The following is a 12,072-nucleotide window of genomic DNA, read 5'->3' as shown; positions in this document are numbered from 1 at the left end:
CGATTCATGTAGATTTTTACACTCGAATCAAATTAATTAGACTATAAAAACTCATATATCAACGGAAAATAACGAAAATATCCGCTACACCAATATAAATATAAAATAATTAATGTAACGTTTGTACCCGAGACACTTACATTAGCATGGTTGATTCCATCCCACATGTAGGGACACTACCACATGATAGAATCAAAGACCCAAATTTAGCCATACATACATGGCGTCCACTAATTTTTTTAAAATCACATATGTGTGTGAATCTTGTTCATCCAAACCATGTGGAGCAATGTCACCATATATATCATCGAAGCTACCCATTAGCATATCAACAAATGTTTGTAGTACATTGCTCCGTCAAATCAATTGGTAGCTCGCACACATGAATAGATCTTGGACCTAAAAATGTTCTAGGTCACCATTTTGCACATTGTTCGGTGAAATTTGTTGGTGTCCACTCCTCAAAGAACAAGCTTATCTCAAAGATAACATGCTCTTAACATGATACGAAAATGAAAAATGCATCAAAATCATATGATAAGTAAAATACAACGTATAATAATACATAGTCAACTAGATATCTCAGTCACTATTTACGTACTTTTGTTATAGTCTGGAATGCCAAACTTAGACATTATAACCAACATCCAGTTTTATAACTTAAATCATATCCTCTAATTAAATAAGACTGTCGGATCATACATTTCATCCGTCGAAAGCCCTTCGGAATTCGCCGCTCGATCCTTGAGTTTCTAAATTTTCTCAACTCGTATGACCTTCGGAAATGCTTTGCCAGCAGGAAAAATGTACTGGAACCGATTTTCTCCTCCCACGTGTTAATGCTCCAAATGCAAATAAGGCCGGCCAATGGTCGAGTGGGAAACTAGATTTTCACTCATATGAAGTATGCTAGAAAAGAAATTTTATATATTACAACAAACTGTGAAGACAGCAATTATAATGCAATTTTCAGCCCTTTTACCACAAATTTTACGTTGAGCATCAGCACCAGATATCACCAATATGCTGAGGTTGGAAGAAAATGCCAAACCAGTGATGTGCTTCTGGTAGCCTTTTAGTTTTGATTTCACCTACTGAGTTCACCGCATAATAAATATTTTCTATATATGTAAGGCCCGTTTTACAAGCAAAATCTTTAATGTGACTTCGAGAAGATGACAAAATCTACCTCTTCTATCCTAACATTGCATATGTGGATTGTTGAATCTTCCATTCCAATTTGCTATGATGTTCTTATCTTGTAAATGGCATGCCAAGAAAGTAGATGCTCGTGGTGGTGACATAAATGTCGTCATCACCTGTCATAGTATAAAATTCTCCACCACACACATTCACAGATCAGTCTTAAAGTTAAAGAGTGAACAAACAAAATCAGAAGATTTATGAGGAGGTTTGAATTCCAATGTTTCATGAATTTTTTCGGTCATTCAACATAAGACAGAAAATTATTTAAATTCCAATGTTTATGATGATATTTGATTTACATGAATTAATTATTATTTTTATAATAACCGCTATTTCTTAACAACTTTTTTAACCTAGGTAAAACTTTGTAAACTTTGAAATCCAATCCAATGTTTATGATATTTAATTTAATTTAATAAAAGTTATTATCATTTTCTCATGAGCCCTCATCGAAGAGAGAGCTTCCAAAAATTGACGAGCAAGTTCACACCATACGTAGGGAGGAACTCGCACGCCCTAAAAGTTGTGTTCGTTGCGCAGGTGTTGGCACGACTCGCCGTCTCTAGTCGATCATTGACAAGTCGCCTCGCACCCCCGGCAGGACGGATTACGGACTATAACACCACGAACCCAGCTTAAATATTAAGTCTCAGCAACCAAAAATTTCAAAGTTCTCGATGTGGGAATTAATTATCTTCCATGGGCCAGCCAAATGCATTACGGCCATTTAAAAATAAAAAAATTAAAGGGATGTTGTTAATTTTCAACCTACTTTGTCCACTACCTATTTGTTTTTCTCCACATCAACTCATTTTAGGTTTTAAATCTAACTATAAAGTTTTATCAACTTTTTACAAAGAGTCGTGCCTAGGATTAATTAAAAAAACGATAGTAAAAATATAAAGATATAGATATGAGAAATTCAATTGTGAAGTTTTCAGGTACTATTATTACAATGATTTGTTGTTTAATTTTGTTACATAAAAGTAAAAATAATACGACAAAAAAAAGAGATAATAAGAGGCCAATGGAACGGGGCTAGTCGGAATGGGGCTTGCTCAAATTGACAAAATCAAAAGTGAGTGAGCCTATTCCAGTCGTGAGCTCAATTTATATAGGCCCGTCTCATCCAGGAACGAATCCATGATAATTTTGTGGTCAATTAGTTGAGACTTGAGAGTGACGTGCACAAAAATGCAAAAACTTGTGTGAGACGGTCTCACAGGTCGTATTTGTGAGACGGATCTCTTATTTGAGTCATCCATGAGAAAATATTACTTTTTATGCTAAGAGTATTACTTTTTATTGTGAATATAGGTAGGATTGACCGTCTCACATATTAAGATCCGTGAGACGGTTTCACATGAGACCCACTCATGAAAAAAAATGGGTGAGACATGTTACAAATACTGACAGGTACATAAAATAAAATATTCATTTATACGGAAATGTTGGGGTAAAATTGAAAATAATATTGATACGATAAATCATACCATATTGTAACCGCGACAGTAGAGATTAAGCTAAGAGATAAACAAAGATAATTCAATGGACGCAGGAGTCAAAATATATCCAAAGGAATTTATTACACGAGAAATTACCATTTGTGAATTACCATAGGAACATATGAAATATTTAAATCGCATAAAATTCGAGTGGAAAATATTTAATTTGATGGGTGTGGAGTCCTTATCAAGCGCACCGCCCCACATGCGGATGTTTTTTTTTTCATTAATTAATATTTCATAAATCTTTCGGCATTAATTTATCATGTAATTTTTATAGATTGTACAATTAACTACCATTGTATGTGGATTTTTTTTTTAAATTTTTTAATCTTGGAGTTTTTTCGCTTGGGATATGGTGAATTTGTAGCATTTGGATCATTCTTTCATTAATACATGAGTAAATTAGACATATCTTGTAGGCTATTAGAGTTAATGTTGTTGGACCGTCACCGACCACCAAAATCTAATAATCCAGATCCAGATCGTTGTTGACCAATCTGCAAGGGACCATTGCAATTAATAATTGCACTGTTGCATGCCCCTTTCATCACTCTTAAGATATTGGAGACGTATTTTATTGACATGACTCGTCCAGTCTTGTACCTACACACTTTTTTTTTATAATCCCGTTTGTTTTGGTGTGAGATCGGTTCATCCGTGTTCTTTTTCGTTTAGAAATATGTCAATTTTCTGCCCTCTTCGACCTTGAGCGTGACAGTAATAGAATTGAGAAAGAACAAAATCTAAAATGAACCCATGAATGAGAATGTAAGGTGGTCCTGGCTAGATTTTATTAAAGCCTTTTTGTTATCAATCACCGGAAGACGAAAAAAGAAATGGAAGTGGTGGGAACGAGATATCTTCGCAATGAAAGCCTTGGCCTAGAAATTAATAAATGAATCGCATCCACGCATCATCATTGATTTGTGGGCAATTTTCCAAACAATCAACCGCCCATCACTTTGGCTTTAGGAAAGCAATTTTTGAGGAATATCGTATTAATTAATATAGCACCTAAAGCAATTTTTGAGGAATATCGTATTAATTATAGCAATGAACACAACCCTTGAATTCGTATCATTGATAGATGAAAAGAATATGATTCGCATCCAAGGAGTCGATTGATTTTTACAATTATGCTCGCTGTGTAATCAACTGCATGTGGAGTATGTATTTAGGGCCAAAAATTTAAAAAAAAAAAAAAAAAAAAAACTTAAAGACGAGAATAATTGATTTGGGTATATTGTTTCAATTTCAGTTCAAACAATAAAAGCAAGATACTGGAAAAGCTAACAATGGAAATACACGGTTGTGAATTGTGGTGCAAATTTGACTCACCATCGCAATTGCCACGGGTATATGGATTCTTTTCCAGCAATGTCATTTTCTTTTTACCAATCTACTCAATAAATAAATATATTTTTTTAAAAAAAAATAAATAACTAGATTGCTACTAATTAAATTAAATTAAATTAATCAAAAACATATATATTATATTAGTTTTATTTTATTTTTTGACAAAGAAATTATTTATGGCCCCAAAACTTGCAGGAGAAACTATAATATCGTAGAGTACTTGGCTTTAATTATGCAAGCTATGTATATTAAGGTATTGAAAATATATGATTCATTTCATTATAAATCTTTTATGTCATCATCCGATTCATCAGCAACTTGGTCCCACATATTATTTTATATCATCAAGTGGGTTAATTAATTAAGTATTTATCCCGATTATTATAATATAATACTTCACAAATAAAATATACATAGATATTATAATACTCAAACAATTTCATGTATATGAAATTAACTTAGACATATGATTCAATTCATGTAAACAAAAGTTTTTATCAGTTTTTTATATTATTATGTAACAGTAGCACGTGGCATTTTACATCTAATATTTCCATTTTGTGGACAGATTTTAAAAGGCATTTTTAGCATTGATTTCTAATATTTATTCAACCATGAATAATAGTCGCAGGTCCTACTTGCTTAGGGTCCACGTACAGGGATAACTATGCAAATTGCTGTCATATTTAATATTTTTTTTTTCCACAAATTCATAGCCTACATGCCCTCGTGTTAATCTTTTTAATCAAAAAGTAATAATCTTCATAGGATATTTTTTATATTGTACCCATTTTTTGTTAAATTATTGCAAGCCTGCTTAATTTTCTTCTAATTAAACTAATCATTATTTACGAATGTATCGTTTTCTTGCGGTCTGAAACAATAAATAAAAAATATTAGGACTTTTTTTTTTAAAAAAATATTTCCTGTTCTTGTTGAAGCAAAATGCATGCACGGTAAAGTTTCAAGAAACAGTCATATATTTTTGTGTGTGTGTGTGTGTGTGTGTGTAAATTGTACTAAAAGGACGCTTTACACGTCTCTCTCTGCATAAACCAAACGCCTTGTTTTCTTCTGTTCTATCATCATATATCATAGATTAAAGGGAAGAAAAAAACTATGGATTTTGATTCTTCCGTAGTCTCGTTCTCGTTTTGTTTCAGCTCCATTCGTCGTAATCGCGTCAGTTCTGGGATATGACGTCATATTCCCAGCCACTTTCTTGTTCTTTGGCCTGCTGACTACCTCACTTCTCCGACCCCTTCTCGCCGGAGGCGCTTCATTTGAATCCGTACTTAAAACTGCCTTTAGCTTTGTGGGTTTTGTTTATTTGATCAGCCGGGCTTTCGGTATGTTTCGGAGTCTACTTTTAATTTCTCTGATTTACGGTCAAACGAATCCTAGCTTGGATTTGGATTTTGTTTTATTTCTCGATTGTAGATCAACTGTTATGATTTGAGTTGATTAGACAAAAAAAGGGTTGAAAAAGTTATTTGGAAATTTCCACTTTTAAGACGTCTTTGACTTGATCGTTCTTCGAGTAAATCCGAGACTGTGGCACGCCTTTTCTTGTTGATATTTCCGTCGTGTAAAGAGTTTGAAGATTCTTTATTTATCAAATTCAAGATTCATCTTTTTGCTCGTTCTGTATTTTCTGCTGCTTAAATTAATCTCCGTCTTATCTGTCAGATCACATCTTTTTCTCATCTAAGGTTTACACATTTCCTATTTTGGCCTAGTGTTTGATATTACTTAATATACGCGCCTGTAGTTGCTGAACTCTTCATTAGTAAGTAAAAAAGATGATATGATGCAAAAAACACTTGTACCATTCAAATGAAAACTTGAATATATTGTTTTGAAGATTATTCAGTTGAGGGAGCCCCAGGAGAGCATCGTTTGTGTTTATTCATGTAATTTTGGGTATGGATTTCGAGTATGTGTAGATAATTCTTGTGTTTGTGTAGGTTATAAGTTTGCGGGGGGAGGAGAGGCATGGGGCACTTGTCATCTATGTTTAATGGGATTGCAAAGTCACTTTCGATCAAAAGAACGCAAAATTCAAAGAACAAACCGCATAAAAGTGATGGGAAAGAGGCTGTTGAGGCTATGGCGAAGAATGCCAAGAAACAAGAGTTGATCTTGAGGACATCAGGCATTGTTAACATTGAGGGATCCAAGAATGTGGCTTCTGTTTACTCTAAGAGAGGACAGAAAGGCGTCAACCAAGACTGCTCCATTGTTTGGGAGGTATACTCATCTGTACTGGTTCACTTTTGGAAAAATTACATATAAAATTTTATTTTTTAGGCGACAACCCTTTTGCCTTCATCGGGTCTGCCCTTGCGGTCACCAATCCGGATGCTGGAAAATACGGTGTTTAATTTTTTGAACACCCTTTGATATTGTGGATTTCAGGAGTTTGGATGTCAAAAAGAGACAACATTTTGTGGGATATTTGATGGGCACGGTCCTTGGGGACACTTTGTGGCGAAAAGGGTCAGAGACTCAATGCCGTCAACTCTCATCTGTAATTTGCAAGAAACGCTTGCCGAAGATTCACTCAGCTGTGATTGTGACACGGAATCGGATAAAAAGCTTCATCTATTCGATGTATGGAAGCACTCTTATTTGAAGACCTGTGCTTCTGTAGATCAAGAGCTGAAACGCAACCGTAAAATAGATGCAGTATACAGTGGAACCACTGCCTTAACAATTGTTAGGCAGGTAATCAAAGTTGATGGCTTTTTATTAGTTAAATAAAAAAATGGTTGAGTTAACCACTATAACCAGCATTATAACATTCTTGACTTTGTGTCAGGGTGATCTTTTATATATAGCAAACGTAGGTGATTCACGTGCTGTATTGGCCACAAGCTCAGACAACGGCGACTTGTTACCAGTACAACTTACTGTCGACTTCAAGCCAAATTTACCTCGTTCGGCTCTCCCTTCTCTCTATGTTTTTCATAAATACAAGTTTATATCGAATCTCGCCCCCCCCCCCCCCCCCCCCCCCCCTTCACATGTTTGTACTCAGATAGTCAATTCTCTCCATATCTTCTTGATCATCATCTGTATAATATCTGAGTATCAGTTAATGATATGTACACAGAGGAGACTGAGCGCATAATTCAGTGTAATGGCCGAGTTTATTGTCTGCATGACGAGCCTGGGGTTTATAGAGTATGGTTGCCAAACACAGAATCTCCTGGACTCGCGATGTCTAGAGCATTTGGTGACTATTGCGTAAAAGATTTCGGACTCATTTCTGTGCCTGAAGTGACCCAAAGACACATAACTAGTAATGACCAGTTTGTCGTGATGGCAACCGATGGGGTATGTATGTTGACAACCTTATATTTCTTGCACTCTTCGTCAGTATAGTATGTTTGTTTATAGCATGTAGTGTTTTTACTGCAACTTATATTAGACTAGTTGACATGGGGCAGACACCAGGTATTGACTACTGTGGGTGGCTGGTCTGAATCGAGATGTAATTTAAAACATTTTGCTTTTCCAGGTCTGGGATGTTATATCGAATCAAGAAGCAGTAAGAATTGTGTCGACAACTCCCAACTGGGCGAATTCGTCTAAGCGTCTCGTGGAGTGTGCTGCTCATGCTTGGAAGAAGAAGAGAAAAGGAATAGCTATGGATGATATATCAGCAGTCGTACTCTTTTTTCAATCTTCTCGTTTATGTGATCCATTTTATGCAGCGCCTATTCCAAAGTAGCTTGTGTTAGGCTCCATTTGGATCCAACATTTCATCCAAGCAAGTGGAAATAAAAACAATTTCAAGGCAAAGTTGAAGTATTGTTCATTTTGTCAACACTTAAACTAGGCATTTTAAAATTGACGATTAATTAATGATCGAGTCCTAATAGAAACACTTGGATAGGTTTCGGTTATGATGTATTATGTTCCCGTTTCGGCCCATTTTGTAGTATCAAGCACCGGACTGAGAATTTATTACGATGTATCAACATATAAGATTTAAACTTTCAGAAGATTTGGATAATAAATTTGCTTGATTTAGGTAACGACATAGCATAAGCCTAAAAAGTCTGCCACAAGAAGAGCGAATATGTAGAGGTCTAGCATTTTCAATCAAATCTCCAGTTCCGGCAATCAGAATGAACCTTGGCCAGTGACGCCATATAGTCATCAGACCTGAGGTTTGTTCACACAATGTGAGTTATATACCATATCGAAAGGCAACGGGCCGCCCTTAATTTTGGATAAAAGATAGTAACCTTTACGGAGAAACAAACCTTGAACCATAAGGAGACCGAGATGCTGCCACTACGTGAAGCTTAGCTGCGTCCGCCTCATTCTGCATCCCACACATTAAATCAAGAATCACCAAATTATGTCTATAATCAATCATTAAGCAAGAGGTTGATTAATCTAACCACAAGATTTGTGTCCAAAGTGCATTTGATCAACAACAATCCACATCACTCTTCTGTTGGACTAGTTTAGAGCTGACACGCGAAAGGAGTGACATTGGAAAGTGCTACCCTTGAGTCCCGTGTTCACACACATGTTGGATTAAGATGCATACACTAAATATCAAAGGGTGAATGAGAGCGGTATAAAGTGGGTCACTATGGCTTTGGCTTTTTAAGGGTGTAATGTACATCACCTTTTAAAAAAAAAAAAAAATTATTTGGAGAGAAAGCGCATGTTATTTGTTTCTTCATTCCCCCCTAATATAGCTCTCTCTCTTTTTTTTTAATATATCCGATTCTTAGTTAATTTACTCTGATTTGGTACACTTTTGATAGAGCTGCAGAACAGCCAACATTCATTTATCAAATCTTCCAAGTCATTCGTGGCACACAACACTCTTTTTTGGATCTCAGGATAGAGCGGGAACTTAAGGTTACAGGAGCAAAAACTAAATCACTCTATATATCTTTAATGCATAATATTAGTAAATTTGAAGATTACAAGGAGGGGGAGGGTTCCCCATCTAGCCACCCTTGCTTCACTTTATTAGAAGTTATTACACATGTCTGATAATCTGCTCTTTCTAGTCTTATATGGCATTAGAGAAAAAAGTTAGCATATCCTTCAAAAAATTACCCTGTCCATGGTCTTTATTAGTCAGACATAAAGTGGTTCAGAAGATTACCTGAGACTCGTAATACAGTCCCGCATACAGAGAAGCATAGAAATATTCATTCTCCTGAGCATTGGAAAATGCTGCAACAAGCTGTGTCGAAGACCAAGTTACTCCACAGTGCATAATCTCTTCAAAGCACCATAAAGAGGCCAAAATTTCGAGAGTAATTTGATTAAATCACTTCAATCATACTGGATTAAAAAAATAAAGTGCACTGCTAGTATACAAATGATAAAATGCCTTAAAAAGCTACAAGTAGACAGGCAAATGAAGAGATCTCAGAAATTCACACAAATCACCTTTTCTGGGTCAGCACCATCTTTGAACATGCTGTAAGCTTCCCTCATGACAGATCGAGAATCTATACCAACCTGCACATGAAACATGAGCAATTGAAAAGTTCATGCCAATTTTTAACATAGGAGTGCAAGAGCTCAATACTCCATGAAAGTCGGTGTGATGATTTCTTGAGCTTCATGAATGCTAATAGAAATTAGGAAATCAATTTAAAAATAAATACTCTAGGAGAAATCTCCAAAAGAATACTAATCATGCATTATTAGGTACATCAGTACGAAACATGTTTCGTAGTCCACTTCAATTCAATTATACAACAATTTTATACATGACCAAGTATCTGGATGTCATCGTAAAAATAACTTCCCCGGGTAACAATTGTTTTACACTAACAGTTAATTATATACCTCCAAGAATCTTCGTCTTGCTTCATCAACTCCATACAATCGAGCTTCACAGAGAAAGCACCATATTGATTCTTCAGTATCATTAGGATTTTGTGCAACATCTATTCTAAATTGCTCAGCACCTTCTTCATATCTATTTAAAAAGATCAAAAGAGCATATCACACATATGCTTGGTAACAAATGACATAATCAAAACTCACTCATTAACATGAATATAAAATTACCTGTTAAGATAGTATAGTGATAACCCCCTCTGCCAAAGATCTGGTTTCCGAACAAAAAAGTCTACATCACTATATAATAAGTAACTTAACAGTTCAAGAGTGTAACAAGCAAATCAAATATCCGACGTTTGGTAAATGAAAGTGAAGATGAAATAAAAATTAATGGTGGATTGTAAAGTTAAATCATTGATGTGAATAAGAAAGCAGGATGTGTACTCTCCACTCAAACAAACTGTATTGGTTCCTTGAGGAAATAAAATGGTTTCATCCCATTTTACTCATTCAAGAAGCTGTAAGAAACTCACAAGCTTTCTGGCGAGGATCGAGCTCAATAGCCTTGTCAAACTCAAGTAGGGAACCCGAAACATCACCCTTCACCATAAGAACAATGGCATTCAAAATACTGAGGCTCGAAACCATAACATTCCTGATTTACTCAAACACAAAAATAAATTTATCAATCAACTTTACATGTTCAGTGAGAGTGTTCCAGGTCGAACACCTTTTTTAGTGTCACAAACCAATTAAACCCTAAATCACTTTGAGATAAAAAAAATTCCATCGTGCATATCATTCTTTCATTGTCAAGAAAAAAGCGAAACCAAACTATATCATGTTACAGCTAGCAGCTCAAAGAAAGTAAAGAAAAGCACATTGGAAAAAAGTAGGAGAATGCTTGTTTCACTCAAACCTGTTTAAATATAAATTAACTGTCAAGTCAAGTTAAAGAGGGAGTAATAACACAATAAATTATGTGATTCAACCATTCATCGTACAAGACCAAATAGGCGATGGGAGTTGCATTTCTCTCCTGATTTTGAATTACAACCATCACTTACGGGCTATAGAGATGGACAATGGCACTACAGAGAATGTGGTGGCACACTTACACACATTCTCATGTATGTTTCAAAACTTGCTTCTGTCCATTCATGTCGATTTTCCTAATGGCCCATCATAGAAAGCAAATATCCACCCAAAGGCTGAACTAAATTTCAAATGGACAAGTAAAAGGTAAGTTTGTGATGGTGAACTTTAACCTTTCTTTTCCTTGTCTTCCAACAAAATCAATTCGAAAGTGTTGGATTGTGTCGACGGGATCCTTACAATCACCAGCCCAGATTACATAGGTTGAAATTTAACCGGTTGGAGCACAGACTTGAGCCAAAGATTCAGCTTTCCTGTGCTCCAAAATCTATTAATTACTTGAGATCGAATTGGTTCTGATCTAGTATCAATATAAAAAGGTGGGAAATCCAACTAAGCAATAGAAGGAATGTAAAGATATCAATTTCAAACATCATGCTTAAGCTGATGCGCCAATACCTGTCTGAAAAGAGACATTCCGCGCCGAATTGCGATGACGGCTTCTCGAGCAGAATTTCCGCCGGTTATGGCGTCCCAGAGCCCTGAAACTGAAGCCGAAAAAAGTCTTCTTGACAGCGTTGGAATTGAATTTTGGTGGCTTTGAATTTTTACAATCGAGGTGCCGCAGAATAGGGAAACGTTAGAAGAAATTGGGAGCAAAAGAATTGAGCTTGTATTTGGCATTTTTAAGCTGTAGATCGACGCCATAGCCAAGAAAAATGGAACAAAATTACAGCGAGGGAGTGGCACTAGGAAATACAGTGTCTCAGATAGATGATATGCTTCTTGTGGTTGGGTTTTTTTTTTTTTTTTTTAAAAAAAATTAATTTAATTTAAGATCTTGATCTTGTTATACTTGGATTACACACTAAATTTCCTTGAACACAAATAATAATAATAATAATAATAATAGTGTACCTAACATTATTTTGAGATATTTAGAAAAAAAAAACAAAAATCTCGTGATATGATATTATAAGTCAAATTTGTGATATAAGTATTTTATTTAGGTCATTAATGAAAAATATTATTTTTTTACTGTAAATGTGGTATGATATGTAAGATTGTCACACTA

At 35.3% G+C, this 12,072-nt stretch overlaps 2 protein-coding genes across 4 annotated transcripts; one reads left to right on the top strand and one right to left on the bottom strand.

The window, feature by feature from the left end:
- The first annotated feature begins 5,082 nt into the window (after nt 1-5,082).
- LOC142531463 (putative protein phosphatase 2C 34) lies at nt 5,083-7,893 on the top strand. Its single transcript, XM_075637589.1, has 6 exons — nt 5,083-5,419; nt 6,038-6,320; nt 6,489-6,797; nt 6,892-7,009; nt 7,186-7,409; nt 7,594-7,893. The coding sequence occupies exons 2-6, from the start codon at nt 6,066-6,068 to the stop codon at nt 7,804-7,806; spliced, it is 1,119 nt and encodes a 372-aa protein (XP_075493704.1). The 5' UTR covers nt 5,083-5,419; nt 6,038-6,065; the 3' UTR covers nt 7,807-7,893.
- Nucleotides 7,597-11,791, bottom strand: LOC142531466 (uncharacterized). 3 transcript variants are annotated; one of them, XM_075637591.1, is made up of 8 exons: nt 11,457-11,791; nt 10,436-10,502; nt 10,131-10,170; nt 9,906-10,038; nt 9,501-9,572; nt 9,211-9,291; nt 8,345-8,406; nt 7,597-8,243 (listed from the first exon to the last, which is right to left on the bottom strand). In XM_075637591.1, exons 1-8 carry the CDS (start codon nt 11,703-11,705, stop codon nt 8,177-8,179), a joined length of 771 nt encoding a protein of 256 aa, XP_075493706.1. In that variant the 5' UTR covers nt 11,706-11,791; the 3' UTR covers nt 7,597-8,176. The 3 variants fall into 3 exon arrangements, with proteins under 3 accessions (XP_075493706.1, XP_075493709.1, XP_075493707.1); XM_075637594.1 differs by having other exon boundaries at nt 10,436-10,557; nt 11,457-11,684; XM_075637592.1 differs by lacking the exon at nt 7,597-8,243 and having other exon boundaries at nt 8,363-8,446.
- Between the last annotated feature and the right edge of the window lie 281 nt (nt 11,792-12,072).

This window comes from Primulina tabacum, chromosome 17, assembly GCF_025594145.1.
Source record: "Primulina tabacum isolate GXHZ01 chromosome 17, ASM2559414v2, whole genome shotgun sequence".
Lineage (NCBI taxonomy): Eukaryota > Viridiplantae > Streptophyta > Magnoliopsida > Lamiales > Gesneriaceae > Primulina > Primulina tabacum.
This window is presented reverse-complemented; position numbering and strand designations above follow the sequence as displayed.